The 25,026-nt window shown below is 50.9% G+C and overlaps 1 protein-coding gene across 4 annotated transcripts in view; it reads left to right on the top strand.

The window, feature by feature from the left end:
* Rnft2 (ring finger protein, transmembrane 2) overlaps positions 1-25,026 on the top strand; it is a 54,168-nt gene that overhangs the window by 9,308 nt on the left and 19,834 nt on the right. For all 4 annotated transcript variants that reach the window (XM_021163275.1, XM_029476895.1, XM_029476896.1 and 1 more), the window contains exons 5-7: positions 1,721-1,797; positions 3,434-3,534; positions 6,932-7,085. In XM_021163275.1, the coding sequence (XP_021018934.1) occupies positions 1,721-1,797; positions 3,434-3,534; positions 6,932-7,085 (332 nt within the window). The remainder of the gene's footprint in view (positions 1-1,720; positions 1,798-3,433; positions 3,535-6,931; positions 7,086-25,026) is intronic.

Below are 25,026 nucleotides of genomic sequence, written 5' to 3'. Positions count from 1 at the left end.
ATACAACCTCCAGGGCCAGAGAGGTGGCTCAGTGGGTGATGGTGCCAGCCTTGCAAGCACCCGTGGTCCTGGGGAAGAAGACAGCTGTGGAGGGTTGTCCTGACCTCCTTACATGCACTGCGGCGACAAGTGTAGCCTCACAGTCAGGGACTCACACACAATAATAATAAAACCAAAGCAACAAAAAAGAGAATCTCAAGATGAGACCATCTTTTGTGTCTTATTTTCCCCTCTCTGGAGAGCTCCAGCCAAGTTTATCACCCCCTTCCTAGCTGGAGCCCCTATGTCACCACCCATCCCTTCTGTCCCTAGGAGTGGAAGCCAGCATGTCCTTAAGTCTCACCCTAAATTCTGCCAAACTTGTGTCTAAGGGTTTTTTGTTTTGTTTTTTATTTTTTGAGACAAGGTCTCATTTGTAGCCTTGGCTGTTGGTGTGAGTTTGTAGCTGAGTGTCACCTTGAACTTGCAGCAATCCTCCTGCCTCCACCTCCTCAGTGCTAGAATGATGGGCTCGTGCCACTGTGCCTGGCTCTTGCAGCTAAGTTGTCCTTGAGGGTCATCATTGGGTGGTGTTGTTGTTGTTGTTGTTATTTATCAGTTTGTTTGAGAGAGTGTCTTCCTCGGCAGACATCAAACGTGGTGTCCTGCCTCAGGTTCCTGGGTGCAGAGATCACAGGTGTGCTATGTGGTTGTTTTTAATTTACATTTGTATACTTAATACATTTGTATATGTGTGTATGTGTGCACAAACATATGTATGATGGCATCTATATGGAGGTCAGAGGACATTTTTCAAGAGTCTATTCTGCCGTACATTGTGGGTCCTGGGGATTGAACTCAGGTTGTTAGGCTTGGCTGCAAGCCCCTTTACCAGCTAAGCCAGTTCACCATTCCTTTTGTTTAATCCCAAATCTGCCTGCCTCTGCCTCCCAAGTGCTGGGATTAAAGACATGCGCCACTACAGCCTGGCTAGAGTTACCATTCTTATGTATTCCTAACGAAGATAAACACTTCTATGTAGTCGATCTAGAAGAGTTGAGAGCACAACATTGCAACGCCAGCCACATCTCAGTCCTGTCTGAAACAACAGCAGGATTGGAAGTCATTCCACAGGAGCAGACCTGGGCCGCAGCTACATGGACATTGGTGATTAAATGAGTGGTGGAACCCAGTTCAGTCCTCTCCTCCCTTCTGCCCCGCCCTCTTCCTGACAGCAGACATTCCCATCTTCTCCCTTAGCATAGCTTCACCCTATGGTCATCTGGGTCTGTATTACAAATAACTCCAGGTTCATTTCAGAGTAGACAGGGTCACTGCTGGAGGTTACAGCCTGTGTGCCTTGCCCCACTGTGGGGTAGCTGCTGTCAGCTGTCTGTCCATCACACAGATGAGGGTACTGGGGCTCAGAGAGGGGCAGCAGCTTGCCTGCAGTCACACAGCAGAAGTTACAAAGCTGGAATTTGGACTCTAGTCTGGCCATGCTGCACAGCTCTCTCTGGCCTCTCTAAGCTCTCTCCAGATGAGAGATGCTCAGCATCCTTGCTGACATCTCTGCTGGCCTAACCCCCGGAAGCTGGCCTTCCTTCCCTCAGTTCTTCCCTTGCCAACTCCAGAATCATGGTGGATTTCTTTGCCAGCATTGCTCAGGGTCCTGGGCTAGGCTGGAGGCTGAGTGGGTGGAAGCCAGAGTGTCCCCCATGTCAACCTGCTGTCCCCACAGGCATTGCTGTGTGCATCGGGATGGCCAGCACCTTTGCCTACGCCAACTCCACCCTCCGGGAGCAGGTGTCCTTGAAGGTGAGTTCCCTTCGGCTGCAAGAGCGATTGATTTCCTGTGTCGCAGCTTTGCAGACTCGAGATCTGACAAAGGTCTGTCTAGGCCAAGGTCACAGCAGCCAACAAGGTGGAAGGAGGACGAGGACCTCCAGCCAGCGTTGTCCTCTGACTTCCACACGCACACTGTGTCGCGTGCACGCCTGCAGTTACAAACACACGCACATCTTTTTCTCTCACACATAAACACAATTAAAAAAAAAACCACACTCATCTTCAGGCACACAGTAGGTGCCTTGGCACTGTCAATAACTCAATGCCCCTTCAGACCCACAGTAAGTGCCTTGGAGCTGTTGGCCACAGGTTTTTTTCTCCAGATTGCTCCCTGACTTCTGAGCCCTTGAGTTTTACTGTCTCACCTTTACGGCAGTAGCTGAACAACAAACAATCTATCTGTCGCCGACTATAGCAGGGTGCAATGGCTGTACCTTTAGTCCCAGGACTCGGGAGGGTAAACTGGGAAGATCTGAAAGCTGGAGTTCCAGGCCTACTACCAGCCAGCCCAGACAGGTGACAACCAATGTGCTCTGTGTGCTGGACTACCAACCAGGACTGCCCAGCAGGGTGGGTGTGATCCAAGTATTATCACTGATTATTTACAACTTAAAGTGGATTCATCAGCACAGGTTCGTCGGGTCTTAAGTCAAGGCCCTCTACAATCCAGACCCGTCAAGGTGATTAAATGAGATAGAGCTCAGAATGGGTTGAATGTGGTGTCCACTCTGCTGGGAAACATTTGAGCTCTTTTACAAAACTGCTCTCTGCAGAGCAGGCTTATGTACACACTACTCCACCCCATAAAGTGGGTGCTGCTGTGGACCTGTGTGGAGTGGGAATTCTGGAATTTTGATTCCTTTTAAAATACTAAAATATTATAAGGTGTGTTTTCATTTTAACCCCAGGTGTGGGCTGTGGGGCCCGCTGTGCAGCAGCTGACTGTGATTTGCCTCGTGCTCTAGCAGAGGCATGATTTTGTCAGCTGCAAATAAGTTCTGTGATTGTGTGATTGGAATTTTGGGAACTTTTCAAAGGGTGTGGCCCTGATAGGTAGGATCAGTGCTTGTTGATAGTTCAGGGGGGTTGGTTGTAGTTCGTTGGTAGTCATGCTCAAAGAAGGAACAAGAAGAAATTAGGTTCAGATCTCTCACTCACTCCTTCCCTCCCTCCCTCCCACTCTATCCTTTCTCTCCTATCTAGTGATGGGGGGAAGTGGGGGTGTGGAGGATAAAGGATAGGAAAAAGAAGAACCCACAGAGTAGCAAAGACAGGCTACACCCATTCAAGAAGCGTGTTCAGGACTGGGCAGCTCCCAGATGCGATGGAGCCAATGGGAGTGTGTCAGATGCCAGCCCATATCACTCCTGAGCCTGTGCTCTGAATGGGAGCTCTGGTCTTTGTGGATGGCTCTCCAAACAGGCGCCCTCCTCCCTGTCACCTTTGGTGTGGCTCGTCCTTGAGTCTCAGTGGGAGGGAACGACACCAGAACCTTCCCTCACCTCCTGCTTGCTTTAAGACTGTGAAGTTTGCACATACCCCAGACATTCTAGAATGTTCCACCACCAGCACTGTTGGCCTCACAGCACCCTCACTCTTTCTGCAGGAGAAGAGGTCGGTTCTGGTCATCTTGTGGATTCTGGCCTTCCTGGCAGGGAATACCCTGTACGTCCTTTATACCTTCAGCTCCCAGCAGCTCTACAGCAGGTAAGGGGGGCCATCTTGGGGATTGGGGTGCACAGCTGAATGCCATTACGTGAACAAGGATGCCAGACTCAGGCCCTGATTAAACTCAGATTCCACTTACACACACACACACACACACACACACACACACACACACACAGAGAGAGAGAGACAGAGAGACAGAGAGACAGAGACAGACAGAGAGAGAGAGAAAGAGAAAGAGACAGACAGAGACAGAAAAAGACAGAGCGAGAACACCAGTCTGTATGCAACTTTACATTTCATAGTTGTCAAAGAAGAGTACGACCACGTGGAATTAATTTTAGTGATAATTTCATTGAGCCATCAGCCTTCCATAGCTGTGCATTCTGGAAACGCAGATACAAAGTACTCAGGAAACGAACAGTTCTGTCTGAACTGAACCCATGCAGGCACTGTCCTGGCTACTTCTCCCTGAACCATACAAGAACTGTTTGTGTGACATTTACATAGCATCTCATATTCAGAGTCTTGTAAAGACGGGCTGGTGAAGGCATGTGAGGATATTTGCACATAGTAGGCTAGAGACTTTGTATTTAGCCATCTTTGGGACTCCCAGGGACAAATCCTTCACGGGTGCTAAGAGATGACTCTGTGTGTGTGTCCGTGTCCAAAATATTATTTCAATACTGGAGGAAGCTGAGGCAGGAGAATTTTAAGTTAGAAGCTAGGATGGGCCACATGATGAAACCTCCTATCAAAGAAGGAGAGAGGGAGGGAAGTGAGAGAAGGAGGGGAGAGAAAGAATGGTGGTCAGCAGGAGGTGTGTGGCTGTGCTGGCTTTTTGCTTAATGGGTCCTGGGGTTTTGTGGGAGGAGGTGCGGATGGGGTGAGTGCTGTCCACAGTGGGGTGCGCTTATGTTAGCTTACATGATTAAGGGAGGAGATTTTTCCATTCCTTGTGTTATACCACGATGGGAAAAGGAGACACACGTATTCATCCCAGTACCCCTTCCTGAGTTGGGGGTGTTTTAACCTCAGCAGTTTGTTAAGGATAAAGAATTGTACTGTGGGTAGGATGAATATCTTAGGACATCTCTGAAAAAGGTGTCTGGGTGTCTTAGGTTCAGAGAATCTCCCCAGAATGTTCTCACTGTGTGGCAATGGTCAGAGGATTCCTGTGGGTGGAGAGGAGGGTTACACTCTGGACAGGGTGGAAATAGGTGGGCTCCTGGATTATGGGTAATGAACGGTCCCCTCCTGTGAGAACAGGCCTGCAGTGGTGGCGGGGGAGGGAGGTTCCAGAGCAGTCTTGGGAGTCAGCCAAAGCAAGGCTCACACTCTGCACTGGTCAGGTCTGTTGTCCAGAATGCTAAGGTCCTGCTGCAGAAAGGAGGAGGTGGGGTTTCCCAGCAGTCGGGACCAGTTCCCGCCCATGCTGTTTTCTAGGCACCATCTTGTTCCTGGACGCAGACTCAGGGTCTCTTTAGACCAGGGCTGAGTCATGGCAGCTCAGGAGACTGGCAGAGAGGACGACAGAAAAGCCACAAGGCCGTGACCTTGTCTTTTCTGGTGCCACCAGTCTCCAGTTGTATGTGAGTGGTTCCAGCAGCCACTGTCATATGCTTGGTGTTCAGCCCAAGTGGGGAAACACTTTTGTATTGCCGCCCCACCCGCCGCCACCAAAAGCTAAAAAGAAAAGCCACCGAGTTGTAGGCGCACACCTGTCATCCCAACACTGGGGACACTGAAGCTGAAGTGAAGCATGGTGAATTCGAGGCCAGCCCGAGGCACTTAGGAAGACCACGTGTCAGCAGCGTGGTCAGCCTGAGGTTGGGGTCCCCAGGAAAGGATGAGAGGCCACGGAAGTTGCTGAGGTGTGGTGTGGGGCCTACCCCACACCGATTTGTGCCCTGTTAGGTTTCCCCGGCTCTTAGAAAACATCTCTCCATGTTTATAAGTTTCCCTGTGATGACAGAAGCAGGTAGCAGCCTTTTAGGCCATCTAAGCCTCTAAGCCAGTGCCCACCAGCCTGGCCCCACTCCTAGCACCACACTCTAAAGGCACATGAGCAGGTGACTCTGCCTTTCGGGGCCACGGCATCCTCACTTGGAATGGCGTACTCTCTGTGCCTGCCTCATCCCTTCAGAGCCTCAGGAAGGATAAAGTGAGTTGAGCTGAATAGAGCGGGAGCTGGAACCACAGAGGGAGACAGAATGCTCTCCTGCTGTAAGAATTATGAATGGGAAGTTGGGGAGCAGAGCCAGAGTGTGGGCCGTGGACTGGGACCAGTTTGGAAGCTGCCTGGTGTTGAGGTAAGTACAGCAACTGAGCATGAAATTCAGAATGCGGGGTCCTAGACAGCGCATCATCGTGTTCACAACACGCAGATGAACCGGCCCCATCCGGCACGTGGGTTTACGTCCTCCCTAATCACAGGTGCAGACTTTCCTGTGCCTCTGTTTTCTCGTCTGTAAAATGGGAGTGGATGACAGAAACTCAGGGTTTCTGTTGTTATTGTCACTGCTGAGTGGCAGGGTCTACAGTCCCTCTGTGATCTCATCCTGGCCTGTCAGTTAAGCTAGGAGAGAGGGAGCAAGCCCTGATATGCTGATGGCACTGAGGTAACTCAGCAGCCAGCCTAGACGTGAATACAGGTCTGTCTGGTACTGATGTTCTTGTCTGGCTGGCTTGTGGCCTTGAGCTTCAGCCATGCTCACTGCAGAGCCCCTTGTGGTGGGGTAGTTATGAGATAGGGCACAGGGCATGGGATAGGGCACAAAGCTCCGCCCCCGCCCTGCCCCTGTGCCTCCTCTTTTCCTCCTTTCTATGGAGATGATTTTGGATAAATGAAACTGAAGGGGAGGGTGGCAGAATGGTTGGGGGGGAGGTGCTCTGTAGGCAAAAAGCAAAGACCTGTGTTTCCCAGAACCCTAGCAAAGAGGAGGTGGAGGCAGGGGCATCGCTGGGGCTCATTGGCCAACCAGACTCCAAGTTGCCAATTGGCCGAGTTCCAGGTCAGCGAGTGATCTTGTATCAACAAAAAGGAAAAGAAGAGAAAAGGTGGATGGCTCCTGAGGAACACCTCAAGTTGACCTCTGACCTTCACATACATGTACAAACTCATCTGTACACACGTATACATCTACACACACATAAATACATACAACACAGACCCAAATGGTGGGGACCTTTATGATGCTCCAGCCCAGTATCGTCATTTGATCTCCAAGGGAAGTAAGCTCAGAGAGGTTGAGAGTCCCGTCTGAGGTCACACAGCAGGTCAATAGCAGATGGAGATGCAGGCCACGGAAGTGTGACGCCGAGGACGGTGTGCTTTCTGTTGGTGATATTTGCAAGGTTGCCTAGTGAGGGAAAGCTGCCAAGGACTAAATGCCAGGGTCTAAATGAGTAACCTGGTTCTCGGAATGTCCCCCAGCCTCATATTCCTGAAGCCCAACCTGGAGACCCTGGACTTCTTTGACCTGCTGTGGATCGTGGGGATCGCCGACTTTGTACTGAAGTATATCACCATCGCCCTCAAGTGCCTCATCGTGGCCCTGCCCAAGATCATCCTGGCTGTCAAATCCAAGGTAAGCCTGCCCGCTGCCACCCAAGGCCCCAGGCACTTCAAAGGAAGAAAGAACAGGGGCAGAGCTGATGTAACCCTGCCACCCACCACGATGTCCCTACATCTGTAGCCCTCGGTGCGTTTTCCTCAATAGAGCCTGCGCACCTGCCCGGGTCCCGTAACTCTCAGAGAAGGGTGATGCTAACAACTTTGACTCTGTACAATCCAGGAACTCTTTTTGTAAAGGTAACTGAGGCTCAGTGGGAAGGGGCTCTGTGATCAATTAGTAATGCCTGCTGCGGCAAAGGAGGGGGTGTGTGTGGGGGACCAGTGGTGCTTTGCAATGTGCAGCAGGGAGATGCTTTGGGCTGAGGAGTTCTTGAGGCATGGCCTTTAGAACTCAGGAGAACTGAGCCACTGTCACTTACACCAAGGACAATGGGTTGAATTAGCCCTCAGCCTTGAGTGACAGCTGACCAAGCCACTAGGGGTTAATTTTTTTCTCTCCACCGTGCACTGTCTCAGGTGAGCCTAAACCCTAGGATGTTGAGGTTTGCTCAGATGAGGCCATATCTCTGTGCCCTAGACCTGTCTGCATTCCTCGGGAGAGGAACCACTGGGCATAAAGAGCCCTGAGCTACCTCTCCAGATTTGCTCAGACCATAGTAACCGTGGTCATGGTTCATGCTGTGTTCCAATCAGCACTGTGAACTTGATACAGAAAAGCAGCGTGACCAGTGGTTAGGTACAAGGACTTGAGCATCAGGCACACTTGTGTCAGGCTCCAGGTAGATTCCTGTCTGCCTGTGTGATGTTGGGCCGGTAACAAAACCTCTCTGAGCTCCTCACCCATCTACTGTTGGAGATCATGCCTTCCCTCCAAAGTGCTGACCTTGTAGGAAAGGTTGCTTTGGGGAAAGAGAAAGTGCCGTGCCTGCACCCGGTGCCTGAGGAGATAGACGCTCAAGGAGCACAGCTTCATCTCTTCCAGCCAAAACGCTCGGATCACAGTCCTTCAGATTCCATGTAGGCTATCTGCATATTGATAATGAGTGTGTCAGGAAAGTGATCCAGGCAGGAACATGAAATTCACCTCCATCTTGCCCACATGGCAAGGTGGCATCAGACAACGCTGTTGGCAGCACCTGCTTTCTGCTGCACTGTGTCATGGGAGGTCAGGGTGGAATTTTCCACTCGTGTGTGTCTTCATGTCTGAGAGAACAGTTGCAGATTCTCGGGCATTTGGGATGCTATAGTCTTGGTTGGGGTGCTCCACCTGCAGGGATACGACGTAACCTTCATGTCACCTGATCCTTTTCCAGCCGACTGACGTTGCAGAGTCCTGACCTGTTTCTCAGGCTCCGTGTGCACTGTATGGTGGCTTTGTATTCCAGGACTGGGAAACCCAGGGCTTTAGAAACTTCCACTTTCCTGCCCCCTCCAGGCTCTGACAGGCCTAATGAGTGACATTTCACGATGCATAGTGTCTGCCTCCTGGAGGCCATGCGCCTTGACAAGGAATAGCTTACAGCCATTAGCTGCTTGGACAAAGTAGGTCATTTCCTTCAGGAATACAGGCTTGGGCAGCCACCTGCAGATACAGAGCATTTCACCTTTGTGATCCTCTTGTCCTTGCCCATAGCCAGCGTGGAGCACAGCAGTGCAGGCTGGGGAGGAGCCCAACTGTGGAGCACAGCAGTGCAGGCTAGGGAGGAGTCCAAGCATGGAGCACAAGCTGGGAGGAGCTGGGGCCAAAGCTAGCAGACACAGCTCTGCTCTCCCTCCACTCATTTGAGCAGCTGTCACTACTGGATTGTCCTGGCTCTGCACAGGATCCACCTGGGACACAGGAGAGGCAGAGTCTCTACCAGAGCTTGTGGTGGGCGCTAAATGATGCTGAGAACAGACTGTCAATAGAGGTTATTTTTCCTGCCCATTCTGGCTGCTATCGGGAGCAGCTGCTAAACTGTCCACCACTGGGAGGGCCCTTGGCATTTGCTGGTCATAAACTTGATCTTGCCGTGACTACCACTCCCTTTCCACATACATAGAGACTCTGGCACAGGGTGGTTTTGTGGCTTGCCCAGGACCACAGTCAGAAGCTGAAGAGCAGACAGGACTGTAGGAAGTCACTCCTAAATCAGAGCACTGTGGTTGGACAGAGGTACTGTGCACTGCTTCAGATAGTAGCTGGTGGCACAGAGGGTGACAGAGGCAGGAAGACTGTCTAACTCTGGGAGGACTCTGGAGGCCCAGCTGATAGTCACGATGGAGGAGCATTGCCAGGCCATCACCACAAGCCTGTCAGTGGATCCTGAAGGTTCAAGAACTCTACATTTGCCAGGCGTGGTGGCGCATGCCTTTAATCCCAATACTTGGGAGGCAGAGGCAGGTAGATCTCTGAATTCGAGGCCAGCCTGGTGTACAAAGTGAGTTCCAGGACAGCCAAGGCTACACAGAGAAACGCTGTCTCAAAACAAACAAACAAACAAACAAACAAAAAAAGAAGTCTACATTTGTAGTGACACATTTGTCAGTTCCACTGTCATGTGCCTTGTCCTCTGGAATTTTCCTGTTCTTGTCTCTGGGAAAGAGGTTTGTTCTACCAAGTTCCCATTTTGAATCGGGCTCTTTGTAGCTTAGGGAGAATTCATGCTGTGTACACACACACACACACACACACACACACACACGTACACACACCAAATTCAGCTGCCAGCAGGGAAACCTGGACTATGACCACCTGCAGAAGGTTCTTCCCAGCACGGCTGTGGCTGAAACAGGCAATGTGCTGGTTTCCAGGAGTGGGCAGGGGACCCCCTTCAAGCCTGGGTGTGTGGGCATCTTCTGGCTACTCTAGATCTCAGAACATGGCCGGTCATGAGCCCATGGCTTATGTTCACAACTTGGGAATGGTCTTAAACACCTCTCCTTGCTCTTCTCGGTGGCCATCTGCTTCTGTCCACTTTGTACTTTAAGTGACTCTGAAGTCCCATGATGGTGTAAATAGTGAATAGCACCCTGCTATCTGCTGCTGTACCCTAGACTTTGCTGCCATGACACCCAGTGGCTTTTCAGTTTCTCCTCTGCCTCCCTTGCTCTGCTCCTGCCTTTTCAGACAACTGACATGATGGTTCAGTTCATTGCTTTTCTCTGCTCCCTATGGCTAAACCTCCTGTCCCTAGACGGGAGTGATCGCATCTAAAATAATTGTTGTTGGGACACAGCATCTCTGTGCATTCACAATCACAGGGGCATGTGTATGTGTGTGTGAATGGGAAAACGAATGGATGAAGTATACGAATAGGAAAGTAATGGGTAGATTGTGCATGGTACATGAATATATGAATGAGGCAAAGAGAAAAATGGATGAATGGATGAGTGGATGTGTGGATGGATTAGTGAATGGATAAATGGATGACGGTGTAGACAGAAAGGTGGATAGGAGGATGGACAGAAAGACAGACGGGTGGTGAATGAGTTGGATAGACAGGCGGATGAGAAGACAGACGGAAGGAAGGAAGAAAGGATGGGTGGGTGGGTGTATAGCTGGACAGGAGGATGAGTGGAGGGATGAAGGGAGGAAGGACCAACCCGGCTGTCTCCTCACTTTCTCCACTTAGAACAGTGAGAGCTAGGATCCCATCCTTGGCCCTTTTTATTTGTACCCATGCAGATGTCTGAGCATGGCAGTCATGAAGACAGAAACGCACCACGTCACATTCTTCTCTATGCTCTGAAAGGCAGTAGGGACTCTGGGAGGACTCTGGAGGCCCAGCTGACAGTCACAATGGCGGAGCATTGCCAGGCCATCACCACGCGCCAGGCAGTGGATCCTGCAGGTTCAAGAACTCTAAAAGACTGACAGGGGCCCCAGCACACCCTCCCTCACCTCCAGTCTCATCAGTCCTCAGAGAGGAGAGGCTCTGATCTCTCTCCACAAAGACTGAGCCAAGTGCTGTGGCAAAGTCTGCAGACTTGGAGCTGAGCACGGGCCAGCTGCAGGAGAGAGGCTGTGGCTCAGCCCTTCGTTAGCCCTCGTCAGCCCCTGCTCACAGCGGCCTCATAAGGCAAGGGCAGTTGTCTTGGACTTTTAGAATATTTTATTTGAGGTAAAATTCACATAAAATTAACCAGCAATTATTTAAAAGGGTGCCTTTGACTCTGTGACATTTTGTACAATGACAGTGTACCCAGCACTCCTGTATAGTTCCAGAACATTGCTGTTACCCCAGAGGGAAGCTTGTATTCATTAAGCCACTTCCCCAGGCTCCTTCCACCAGCCCTAAGCAGCCCTAAGCAGCCCTAATCTGCCTTCTGGGTACAGAGTGGATTTGCCCGCTCTGTACAGTTCCTATACATGGAATCACATCATAGCTTTTAACCGATATTTATTTAACTTCAAGTTCATCAGTATTGTGCGTGGGCTGGCATGGTCTCACACACCGTAATCCTAGTGCTCACAAGACAAAGGCAGGAGGATCAGAAGCACAGGCAGCTTGGGAATGCAATAAGACCTTACTCAAAAGAAAACAAACAAACAAACAAACAAACAAAAAACAGAGATTAGGAGATGTCCCAGTGATGTTAGAGCACTTGCTCTGCAGGCAGGAGGTCCTGATCACAGGATAGCCAGGCATGGCTGCAGATGCCCGTAACCCCAGCATTGCAGGTCCCCAGTGAGTATTCTGTCCCATGAGAGACTCTGTCACAGGCAGTAAAAGATAACTCCTAAGGTCTTTCTCTGCACTCTGTGGCAGAGTACCCCACACTCATATTGCATGCCCCTGCCCCCCCCCTTGTACACACACATGTGCGTGCAAGAAAACACAACACCATCACATGGGAGCGTGGCTCAGCCTACATTTCTTTCCCTGACAGGTTCTCATCCCACAGTGTGCACAGGCCACCATTCACTTAGCCATCTGTCCCCCAAGGGACTTTAGGGTGCCTACCACTTGGTGTGAGGAGTGCCAACAGGACATTCCATGTACAGGAATGCAAGCATGGTAAGTCTAGTCTCTTAGATGTGTTTAGTGAGCTAGTTAAGAGTCAGGTTTGTGGACACAAATCCCTGCCGTAATCACCAATCCAGGCTGGAGAGTCTGTCTTTTCTCTCCTTCAGACGGTACTCTGTCAGTAGGCCCAGGGGGTGGGGGTGGGCGCTGACACCCCTTCCCCATACCTCTGAGGTGTGGGTGACAGTTATTAATGCCTCTCTGGCACTCGTCCAGCTCCTTCCTTGATGATTATTATTTTATTCCAAGAGATTAATGTGCTGGGTCAGAGCGTAATCCAGTCTGTAACAAGTGATGTGAATGGCCCTCCCAAGATAAATTGCAGGCTGGGAAAAGGTCTGCAGCCTCTCCTTGCCTGTCTGAGAGCTCTGGAGAGTCCCCATCAATCCTTGTCCTGGAGGAAGAAAGCCACGGGTGTTCCTCTGCAGCTGGGGTGGGGTGGGTGTGGGGGGAGACACATCTGTCAGGGACCCCTAATGGCCCTCAGCACAGATGCTCCTCCACAGGCCTCCATGCCAGCCCCTGAGAGAGTGGGCTGGCAGAATATCGCAATTATGATATTGGAGGCCTCTGGTATTTGGCTCCCTTTGATGGCCTGACTCGAGGCTGAGTAAGCCACCTTGCCTGGGGACTTAGGGAGCGTCTTCATTTTCTTCCTCTTCTTAATCATCCTTCTGCTGTGACCAATTCCCCAATCCCCTCATGCCTCCTAGCACGACAGGGTCTGTCAGGGACCCTCACAAATGGGCCCCTTGGTAAGTCAGGATCCTCGGGTTAAAGATGGCGGCCACTGATCTTCAAGCTCAGCTCCAAACTGTCACCCTGGTCTGGTGTTCTGAGCTGACACTTGCTTTTGTGTGTTTCTTAGAGTTTCATTGTGTATCCTGGGCTGGCTTTGAATTCTTAATCCTCCTGCCTCAATCTCTTGAGTGCCTGGAATCTGGGTGTAAACCACCACACCTGGGGCTGAGCGTCCACTTGTCATTATAAGCCCACATAATAGGCTAGGGGTGTAATTGGGTAGAGCGCTTGCCCATATCAAATCAATCAATTAATTATCCCCATATAATATATACAGCGCATGTAGCTTGGGCCTGCCAGATCTGACTTCTACTCCACCTCTCTCCTCACCATACTTTCTCCCTCCCCCCTCCCTCCATAGACCAGCTTCCTTGGGGACTTTGCATTCTCCTTCTCAAGTCCTTCACATTTCCTGTCCCCTCTGCCTGTGACAGCCACCCCACTGTTCCCATAACTGTTTCCATCCCAGGTACCGACAGGTAGGCAGAGACAGACACACAGGGAGGCAGAGAGACAGACACACAGGGAGGCAGAGAGACAGAGAGAGAGAGAACTCATCTCTCTCCTTCCTAACTGTGGCCAGCCACTTGAAGCTCCTGTAGCCATCTCTTCCTGCCACAATGGACCACATCTTCCAACTGTGAGCAAATAAACCCTTCTTCCTTTAAGGTTGTTCTTCTCAGGTCTTTGGTCACAGCACTGACTAAGGCGGCCACTGCATATGAGTAGCTGGCAGGGGTGGTCTGCTCGACCCTCTGGTGGAGAAACATAAAAGAGTTGTCATAAGAACTCTGCAAGGCCCCTTGCCAAGGGAAGCCATACCACAGGGCGGATGCCACCCAGGCCTTGAATCCTCATCAAAGCTGGACTTCAGTCCTGGTTCCTCGTTGAGTTCAGGGAACCTCGGCTTTCTGCTCTCTGTGCTGGTCACATGTATCCCGTTATATGCTGAAGACAGAGTCAGGTGTCTGTTGTGCTACCACAGTGGACCAGGGCGAGCCAGAGCATGGTGAGGTTGGCTCTGCCAGTCTGACTGCTCTGAGGGACCCATCATTAGGTTGCCTGCTGTCTCCCTGAGGGCCAGGGAGGAGAAAGCCACTGCCACTGCCAGCAGCTACTGCTAAGTGGGGGCTACTTAGCAATGCCTCTAAAGCTAAGTCCCCAAGCTGGCCCCTAAAGTAACAGCCTGCAGTGTATATCTCAGAACTTTTCATGTATTCAAGTCCTAACCCATACTACATCTGCATGAGGGTGTATATGCATTTTTTTTAGTTTTAATTTTTTTTAAGTTATACTTATTTAGTGTGTGTATGCACATACACCACAGCTCACGTGGTGGTTAAAGGACAACTTGCAGTTGTGTTTTCTCTGACTCATGTGGTCCTGGGCATCGAGCTCAGTGCTTCAGACTTGACAGCAAGTGCTTTACCCACTGAGCCATCTTGCCACCCCAAGGGATGGAATCTCTGAAGAGTGGTGAAGAAGGTATGTCTGTTATGTTTCTTATTCCCGTGACAGAACACCGGACAAAGAGACCCAAGAATGGAAGGCTGTGTTCTGGCTTGGGAGTCAGGGTAGAGAGTTGATGACGGAGATGACACAGAGGCAGGGGCTGCCCTTTGCTGTGGCAGAGGGATCCTGAGGGGACTGATATATAAGGTAGGATGTAAGGAATAGGGGGTACAGCTTAAGTCCTCATGTTCCACCCCACATTCCAATCCTGGTCTAAAACAGCACCATCAGCTGGGGACCAAGTGTTTAAATACACAGTCACAAGAGAGTCAGAAACCACAGGGGTGTGCCCTGTAGTCAGGACCATAGCAAGCATTCTGGCTGATCTGAACATACATCATTGACCCACATGGTTTATTCCTTATTCGGCACTGTGTAATATTCCCAACATTAATTGACCCAATATAGTGTGATAGTTAGATTGTCTCTTCGTCTTTGCCATAATGAAAGATACAACGCCCAGCATCCTTGCAAGCACACTTGAGCTTTCTCCAACGTGGCCATGCTGGATGGAGCGAGTATCTTCCACTTTATAGGGAATCCCAGTGGTTTCCCTGTCTCCCATTGACTGTAGCAGTGTGCATGCCTGCAGGGCTGGATTGGAGCTGCATTTTCCCCATGCCTGTCTCCCTGCTTTAGCTGACTATGAAGTGCTTCATCTTCAGGGCAGACCAGGATCCCATCCTAAGGAAGGCTAAGCTAGTGTCCTTTGGAAAGGACATTAGGGTGAAATGTGGACCCAGCATGACTCCAGCAGTACCCTCTCTCCCAACCTGCTGGCTCAGTAGCTCCCTTGTTGATTTTTGCCAGAGCAGTGGTCTGCAGTGCAGTCTCCCTGACTCTGTCAAGGATCCGTATCAGACAGATTCTCTTTCCCAAGAGACAGAGCAGTAGCTTGCTTGTGCTTCGAGAGCTTCATTTCAAGGAATGGGCTCCATGGTGGCAGGCTGAGTAGATCTGAAATCCTCACAATGGCCTGGAAGCCCTGGCAGGAGTAACACAGTAGCCAAGGAATGGGCTCCATGGTGGCTGGCTGAGCAGATCAGAAATCCTCAGGATGGCCTGGAAGCCCGGCAGAAGTAACAATGTAGCCAAGAGCAAAAGTCCCTCCTTCCCAGGGAAGGCCTTTGCGTGGGCCAGATGATGAGGCATACTCACAGGATGCAGAAGGTCCGGTCCCTGCCACGTCCTGACAGAGGTATCAACCAATCTGCACCTCACCGTGACGTCTAGGAGAGTGCTAGGTGGCAGAAGTGGACACTGGCCTCCTTAGCAAAGTGGATGTGAGATGCCTGATGCTTTCCCCAAGGCAGGGCAGCATCCCGATGCACACATGGGCTCTCCATTCCAGCTGGGGGATTCAGTTCAAAGCCAGCCTGGGCTTGAACAAACATGCAAAACTACATGTAACTCTTCCTTCTATGCCTCTCTCTGGTGTGCATGCATGTGGAATCAGAGGGTTACCTCTGCCAATCCTCAGGTCCCATCCACCCTTTGCTTGACAGTCTCTAGTTTGGCCTAGAACTTCACATCTAGGCTAGGTGGGCTAGCCGGGGAGCCTCGGGGCTCTGCAAGTCTCTGCCTCACTGGGATGTTGGGCACTTTGCCACTAAGCCTGGTTTTTTAAGTGGACACCAGGGATCTGAACGCACATCCTCTTGCGAGGAAGGAGCTTTACCAAGCTAGCCATCTCTCCCGCCCCACAGACAACAGAGAACCTTTCAGAAAAATGTATCAGGAGGTGGCAATGTGCAGTCACACAGTTGGGGAGCTGAGGCAGGAGGATGGCCATGAGTTTTAGACAAGCCTAGGCTACATAGTGAGACCCTGTCTCAAAAAAACTAACCATGGAGGAAGGGGAGAAAAAAATGCCCAGTCCAATTATCAGCACTGAATTTGATGAACAGAATCTTATTTTTGTCATTGGATCTGTGTCTGGGAAGCATTGTATCATGGGGTCATGCAATTTCCTATTATAAAGCCCTCATTCCCAAATAGAGAGAGAGCCACCCACATGATGTCAGGGCTGTTCACACTCTTTATTATTGTTGTTGTTGTTACATGTATTCTGTGTGTGCAGGCATATGTTTGCCGTGGCATGTATGTGGAAGTCAGAGGACAACATGTGGGCATCAACTTCTCTCTTTCCAAACTGCCGGTCTTAGGGATCGAACCCAGGTCCTCAGGCTTGGCTGCAATCACCCTGATGCACTGAGCCATCTCACCAGCTAATGTTCCTGCCGTAGGGTTTTGGCATTGATGTTCTCGTTTATCTCCCCACCCCAAACAGCTCCCGTCTTGCTTAGATCCCATTGGCTTTGTCCAGCCGTACAAACAGACCACTGACCACTGGCATACCTTGTCAGTGTCATGAAGCCAGTGCTGTTGAAGCTAAGGCCATGTGGAGAGTCTTCTGTTAAAAGAAGGGGACAAGGGACACGAAGAGACACAAGTCTCTGCCCCAGGACCCTAACACTTCTCTGCCGATGAGCCACCCCAGCAAGATGTATTCATTTATCTAGGGTCACACAGCATCCTGTGACAGAACAACAGTGTGAGACTCCAGGCCTTTCAGATAGTGAGGGGCATGCCCTTGGGGGTCCATGGTATCAGTCAAATGATAAATGTCGTGTTAATCCACTATAAACATGGGAAAGAGCGGATGCGTCTGCACCCATTCTTGGAGCATCATCTATGGAAGCTCATTCTAAGTTTAGTCACTGTTCTATAGCTGTGAGGAGGCGCCATGGCCAAGGCAATTCCTATAAAAGAGAGCATTTAATCCATGATCTTCATGGAAGAGAGCAGACAGGAGTGGGGCCAGAGCAGTAGCTGGGGCTTTACATCTTGAACTGCAGGCAGCAGGCAGAGAAACACACACTGGGCTTGGTGTGGACTTTTAAAACCTCAAAGGGACACGCCTCCTCCAACCAGGCCACACCTCCTAATCCTTCCCAAGGAGTGTCACTAATTGGGGACCAAGCGTCCAAATATATGAGCCTGTTGAGGTCATTTTCATTCAAACCACCACCCATGCCCATAACCCATTGTGAGGCAGATAGTCTTATATGCTTCACTTGACAGAGAAACTGAGGCACAGAGAAGCTAACTGACCTAATGGGTGTTAATGGGTGGTGAGGCATACACTTGAATTCCATTCTTTAGTTTCAGAACTCAGTTTCTTGACATGTTGTCTCACACACACACACACACACACACACACACACACACACGGCACACATGCAAACATGCATGCAAGCACACAGTAGTGCGCATGCACACATCCCGGTCCCATACTCCTACCAACCTACCACAGGAGAATGATAGCCACTGCTGCTCAACACAGTGGGAGACAGTCATCATTGCCCCCTGTCAACTCAGGCCCCACACCCACATCAGCCTCTCAGACTCATGCCCCAGCCCTCTGCCGCTCAGCACCCCAGCTTCTGGCTCAGGGGACTATTTTTGTTTGTTTTGTCCCCTCCTGCACCTTTACTCTGTCCCCTGGGAGACTCTCAAAAGCTCCAGTCAGCCACCAAGGGAGACAGCAAGGACAGGACCCAGTGAACACATGGGAGTTCTCACACCTTGCACACCTTAGCTCACACATACGTGTGTGTGTGTGTGTGTGTGTGTGTGTGTGTCTGTGTCTGTGTGTCTTCGGGGAGGAAGAGGGGGAGGAGTTTACATTATTTATTTATTTACCCCTCTCTGCCCTACTCCACACCCCCCAAGCTGTTGTTCCCCACTGGGAAAAATGAAAAACAGCCTCAGACAACAGCAGACAAAGCAGACCACATGGCCCCCGCAGTTTAATTTCCTTTAATTCATTTTATATTGAACCAAATGATACTGTTTGTTTTTAATGGCAAACACTCAGCACGGAGGAGGAGCAGCCGGGATCCTGGGGGAAAAGCAGGAACACAGCTGCTGTTGAAATCCTGGCTCCTTCTATCCCCAGCCCCCAATCCCAACTCCCCATCTCCCTGGGAAATAGGTTTCCAGGTTGAAGGATGACACCCTTCTCCAGCTCGGCTGGTAGCTGTCTAGGGGCCAGCCCTGGCTGTGCCCCAACTCCGACACCCAACCTAGGGTGGCCCCAGTGGAGAAATGGAGGCCCAGGCCAGGCTGCTGTGGCTGTTCTTTCTCAGTGCTGCTTCTTGCTTATCACTGGCAAGCAGGACCTACCCCATGCTCAACCCCAAGGCATGGACAGTACACATGGGAGACACAGCCCAAGCACACTCCCTAACTCCAGAGCCCGAAGCAGCCTCATAAGGGGATCCACAGCAGCTCCTGTGCTCAAGAAACAAAAACGGGCAAGAATAACTGCCTACATCCAGACCAACTATCCAGGGCCTTCCCTTCTGTGGGCTGGTTGGGGTCTGGTGCCTTCTATGATCCTAGCTCTTCAAGACCCCTTTTTGCCGAGCTGTGCCTTAGCTGATAACTATTCTTACACGTGAAGAGAACTCAAACTCTGAAGCTCTGGGGCAAGGAGGCAGAGGCCTTGGGCCTGATCGTGGTCTTGGTGAGGCCAAGCCAACATGATAGATGCCAGAGGAGCTCATACCTAAGGCCTCCTCGTGCTGCAGGGGGGAGTCACTGCCTGCTCTCTTGTCCACACTCAGAGATTCAGACAGGCCTCTGTTCTTCTGGTAAGAAAAGCAGGGTAGTTGTGGGGTCGCATGACTCATTCACAGGTGTGATTGTCTAAGATCGGCTTCTACCCTCCCTTCGGCCAGCTGGAAGCCGTGCTGGAGCTGCCCTCAGAGTTAGGGCTTCCAAGCTCAACCTTCCAGTGCAGCAGGGCTGGGTAGGGGAGCGGGCATCTCAAAACAGCCACCCACAAGGCTGCTCTAGTCTCACTCACTCTGTAGCCATGGATGGACCCATGGCAAGTCTCCTGCCTCAGCTTCCCAAGTGCTGGAATTGCAGGTGTGTGCCTGTAATGATTGGGGCAGAATTGGCAGTGGGAAGCCAGAAGGTCCTTCCAGAGGAGCCAACAGTCACAGCACAGGCGTGACTTTCCAGATGATAGTAGAAAGGCGCATTGCTTACAGTGATGTCTGCCAAGCTCTCACCATGAACACGTACGGTCACGTTATCCAGAGGCCAGGAAAGCCTGGTAATCTGTACTTCGAACAAGGCAGGGAGGCCAGAGTCAACTGTATCCTACCATGCTGCTCATCCTGTGGGTACAGGGTGGCAGCTTCCCAGATGAGGGGATCCACATGCCCCTCTAGTAAATGGCAGCAGCTTGCATCTAGGGCGTGGCCCTGCTCCCGTTTATTCTACCAGCCCTCCTTCCCAGAGCTGAAGCTGGCCTGGGAGCCCACTGGTGTGAGCCTCCACTTTCTCTCCTGTTCACAAAGGCTCCAAGGTGTTAGGAAAGAGCAGGGCTCTAAGCCACCTGCCATGGTGCATGCCTTTGATCCTGGCACTCAGGGAGCAGAGCTTTGTGAGTTCAAGGCCAGTGTCTAGATAGTGAAGTTCAGGCCAAACTGGCCTACATAGTGAGGTTCAGGTCAGCTAGGGCTACATAGTAAAACCGTCTCAAAAAAAAGAAAAGAAAAGATGCAGAAATGTGGGCCAGGCAGTGGTGGTGCACGCCTTTAATCCCAGCACTTGGGAGGCACAGGCAGGTGGATTTCTGAGTTTGAGGCCAGCCTGGTCTACAGAGTGAGTTCCAAGAGAGCCAGGGCTACACAGAGAAACCCTGTCTCAAAAAACAAAAACAAACAAACAAAAAAATCAGAGTGTGCAGATTTTAAAGGAAAGACATAATGGAACTCCCATGACACATTCTGTGGCCATCTATCTCCCTTTCCGTTGTCCACATGTCTGTCTTTTGTACATTCGTCTGTCTCCATTCTCAACAAGCTATTGGTCATGGACGGAGCAAACATGGAATATACCTAGTTTTACTCCCAAGTCAGACTGGAGTTTGACTGTCAACACTACCCAAGTCCATAATTTTTTGCCTTCACCCCTAAAATATTTATCATGCACAGTCTGACAAACACTTGGTGTGGTGTAGGGACTGAATAAAAGTTCCAGGTGAGGAGGCAGGGCCTGCCCCCTTTGGTGGTGATCATCATTAACCATAAGCCATCAGATCACAGTCTGTACTACTCAAGGGTGAAAGTCAATCTTGGGCACTGGAAAGATGGCGCAGCAGTTAAGAGCCCAGGCTGCTCTTGCAGAGGACCTGGATTTGACTCCCAGCACCCACAAGGCGGTTTACAGCTATCTGTAACTCCAATTCCAGGGCACCCAATACCGTCTTCTGGCCTCCGTGGGTGCCAAGCACACATATGGTGCGCATACCTAATGCAGACAGACACACATGCATACATACATTCATACACATAAAACCGCATCCTGGAGGCTTGGGTCAATGGGAAGGGCTCTCAGTTGTGACTACAATGGTCAGGTTTCTCTGCAGTGGGCTTGGCCCCGTCCTGGAGCTGGGACACCCGGCTGCCTTAAATGTGAAGCCTGCTAAGGACCCAGTACAGCCCCAAGTCTGAAACATCGCCTAGACTGTCAGTCACCCCAAGAGCTCCGCACTCCTTGGGCTCCGAAGTCTCTTGGCGCGTGAGTGATGTCATCGTCCTGCGCCGTCCCGCGGGCCAGGGGCACTCCAGATGCTGGCAAGGAGCCTGTTGTGGGGAGCTGGGGAGGCCACGATGATCTCATCCACCTGGGAGAGGCTGGCCGGGGCTGACTGCATCGCAGCGCCCGTTGCCAAGCAACGGTGGCCCCACCCCAGCTTCCTAGATTCTGGGTTGCTCTCCCCTTCTTTCTCCTGCCAGCGTTCGCTTCTTCCTCTTGCTCCTTCTTCCTCCTCTCCCCTTCTTCCCTCATCTTCCCCTCTTCTCACATCTCACTATATTTCTTAGGCTCTTGTTTTCTGACTAACTCACGGATGTCTTGAAGCACCCCACAGAATTAAGTCCTTGCTTCTCTGCCTGTCCTGTCTGAGCCAGCTTCCTCACCTGATAACAGTGCTAATAAGAACAGCCTCTGATCAGCCGTGGGGACAGCGTGAGGGCGCTAAGTTTTCCACGCACAGCCTCTCCTCACCCACCAGGCAGCCCATCTCCTTTACTGTCCCTTCACTTTCTGCTCAGATAGTCCTCTAAATGGTTTAGTGTTTGAGTTGTCTAATCTCGTGCATGGATTTAGTCATAACCACCTCCCTCTCAGAGGGGCTCTGGCTGTGCAGTTAGTTCCTGCTTGACATGTGCTAAAGAAGGAGATTATAAAACAGGCCTGGTGTGGTACCTGTAATCCCAGCCCTTGGGAGTCTGCAGCAGGAGGATTATAAACTCCTGGTCAACCTGTTCAGTGGCCTTTTCTATCAGGCCTCTGACTAGCTCATTTCTCTCCTGTCTTTGGCCCAGTCTTTTTTTCCCATGGTCCTCTCTGCCTCTCCCCCCCCCCCCCCGTGTTCCTCTCAGCAGCCTTTCCAGCTTCTTCTCCCAGAGCTCAGAGGTCAGGTAGGAGCCTCCTCTCTTGGAGGAGTCCTGATGCGCCCCTACGTCCCTGGCTTTGCCCTTCAGATGATCGTCCCTGGCTTTGCCCTTCAGATGATCGCTGGCATTGTTTTGTCCTGAGGGTGCCGGCAGCTGAGGCCCTAACATCCCAGCAGCCTGGGAAGTCATTTTCCTAGGAAAACAAGCCTTTATTTTCAGCCCTCTGTGTCTGCTTGGGGAAAAAAAATGCAAACAGGAAATGGGGCTGAGGAGCCCCTCTGCCCTCAAGGCTACAGTATTTTTCATTTATTCTCCCCCCACACACACACATTTGAGGAGGCTTTGGGGTGCATCCAGGCTGTAGACGCAGACAGTGGAGCTATCTACCTGCCTTTGCTGGACCCTTAACTTCCCAGGGGGAACCCCTGGCTCTCTGTACAGTTTTGAAAGAACTGTCATGGGGCCTTCCCCACCATGGCCATTCAGAGAATCAGGTGACCAGAAGGAGGCTTAACTGCAACTGGACCCTTCCAACATTTGCTATGTACTTTGGTGCCCAGGCTCAGGAAGAAACACAAAACCAGCCCTTTCTGTGGGAATTCAAGCTATTAAAACTATTGCTAGCCGGGTGGTAGTGGTGCATGCCTTTTAATCCCAGCATTTGGGAGGCAGAGGCAGGTGGATTTCTGAGTTTGGGAGGCCAGCCTGGTCTACAGAGTGAGTTCCAGGACAGCCAGGGCTACACAGAAAAACCCTGTCTCAAAAAACAAACAAAACAAAACAAAAAAAGTATTGCTACTGGCTTCCATCATCTTAACAGATCTGCTAAGTCCAGCATTTTTTTTTAAGCCTGGGTGACTTAGAGCAGGTTCCCTTACCACTCTATGCCTCTGGCACTGACTCTGTATGAGAGTGTCAGCTGTAGTTGGACTTTGGTTACTTTGTGGGTCCTTTTTTGATTCCATCCTTCTCCATTTCTCTTCTTCCACCCTTTCAACCCCTAACACTAGGTAGGAGAGAAAGGATCGAGGGGAGAGGGAAGAAAGAGATCCCTGAATAAAGTTGGGGTAGGAAAGGGAGTGGCCATTAGACTATTTCCTGCCGATTAGGGGAATATCAAGTTCCTTGGGGGCAAGTTTGATCTTCGCTGTCAGGACATCTCATTTCTTCTCCTCTCTTTGCACACAGCTACTTAACAAACAGCAACCCATGAACAGCCGCACTCTCAGGGCCCTAACATTGATTCATGTATCCTCTGAAAGTCCCCAGAATTCTGTATGACAACACACTCATGAAAGTTCTCTGCAGCTGGCAAAACCACACCCCTGCCTGAGCGCTAGGCGAATCACAGTCACCTGCTGTGAAGCAATCCCCACATCCGGACACCTGGGACTAAAATGAAAACACATTCACATAATATTTCTGTGTTTTTAAGAGAAACCCAAGTTCTCACTACAGCCAGCAGCACCTGCCTCTGTGGTGCTGTGTGCAGAGTGGTACCCAGTATATATGACCTCCTAAGTATTAAGTCATCAAAGAAGAGCAGAGACAACCACAGCTGACAAGTGGGGACGTGAATAAGGGAGTCTTGACTCCATGTTTGAGCTCCTGGATCCACCTGTACTTGAAGCTGCAGCCCTCTTGCCTCCTGGGCTCTGAGATAAACACTTATTTCTCCAAGCGACTTTGTTACTTCTCTGACCCTCATAATCCCAGGGGACTCTAGTACTTGAGTTAACAGTGACTAGAGGTTCAGAAGGCCAGAGCTGGGTTAATACCTCTGGAATACAGAGCAGAGGTGGAGAGTGGGGGGTGAGGGGAGCAGCCCTCACTTGGAGTACCAGAACCATGAAAGATGTTCACCAGACTCTTGGACTCATAACCACACACATTTTTGCATTGATCTCAATCAAGAAGGCTTGATGCAAGCCAGGCGGTGGTGGCGCACGCCTTTAATCCCAGCACTTGGGAGGCAGAGGCAGGCGGATTTCTGAGTTCGAGGCCAGCCTGGTCTACAAAGTGAGTTCCAGGACAGCCAGGGCTACACAGAGAAACCCTGTCTCGAAAAAAAAAACAAAAAATAAAAAAGGAGGAGGCGGTGGCGGCGGCTTGGTGCATTCCCCACAGGGCCACAGCAGACCCTCGTTGAATGAACGAGGATGAACCCCACACCTCTCGGGCCTTAGCTCATTGCCTCCATCAGTCCTAAGGCGGGGGGGGGGAAGAAGGGGGGCTCCCACTGGACCTTGTTATCAGCTCCCGTTGTTGGCATTTGCCAGGAGAATCTCAGGAAGAACGCGTTAGAACTCTAACCCAGGGCAGAGGAGTGGAAGTCCACACCCTTTACAGATGCCGGGAAGGGTCCAGTTGAGTCCTGCCTCCACCCCAGTCACTGCTTGCTTCTCTCCTCACTGGGTACTTTTCATGATAATCTTGTGTCTGGTACAGCAGTGTCCGCCAAACCATCTTCCTCACCCAACCTCAGTGATTTCCTTTCCAAGTTGTGTTGGGATACAAGGATGATCTGGCTGTGACATCTCTCACCCCACTGATCACCAGGGGTGACATGTATCAGCTGGCTGGCTAGGTGGATGCTCACTCTCTCTCCCCTCACCACTCCCTACGCGCCCCTTGAAAGGCTGTGTGCTCACTCAGTGGGGACCGGTCCTCTGTCAAGAGTATATTAGTAGCTGCCTCTCCTGCTAAGAACAGTGGTTCTTAACCTTCCGAGTGCTTTGACCCTTTAAGACCGTCCCTCGTATTGTCTGCTAAGAACAGTGATTCTCAACCTTCTGAGTGCTTTGACCCTCCTTCCTAGTGTTTGTGACCCCCAACTGTAAAGTTGTTCTTGTTGCTGTTTCACAACTGTCATTTCACTATTATGAATCACAATGCAAATATTTGATATGCAGGATATCAGATATGCGACCGATCCCGAATGGTTCAAGACTCACAGGTTGAGAACCTCCAAACAAGCTCCTAGAGTCGGGTTTTTTTGTTTTTGTTTTTTTTAATTTTTCAGTTTTTCGAGACAGGATTTCTCTGTATAGCCCTGGCTGTCCTGGAACTCACTCTGTAGACCAGGCTGGCCTCGAACTCAGAAATCCGCCTGCCTCTGCCTCTCGAGTGCTAGGATTAAAGGTGTGCGCCA

This window comes from Mus caroli, chromosome 5, assembly GCF_900094665.2.
Source record: "Mus caroli chromosome 5, CAROLI_EIJ_v1.1, whole genome shotgun sequence".
Taxonomy (NCBI): Eukaryota; Metazoa; Chordata; class Mammalia; order Rodentia; family Muridae; genus Mus; species Mus caroli.
Note: the sequence above shows the minus strand (reverse complement) of the source record. Positions and strands in the feature narration are given on the sequence as shown.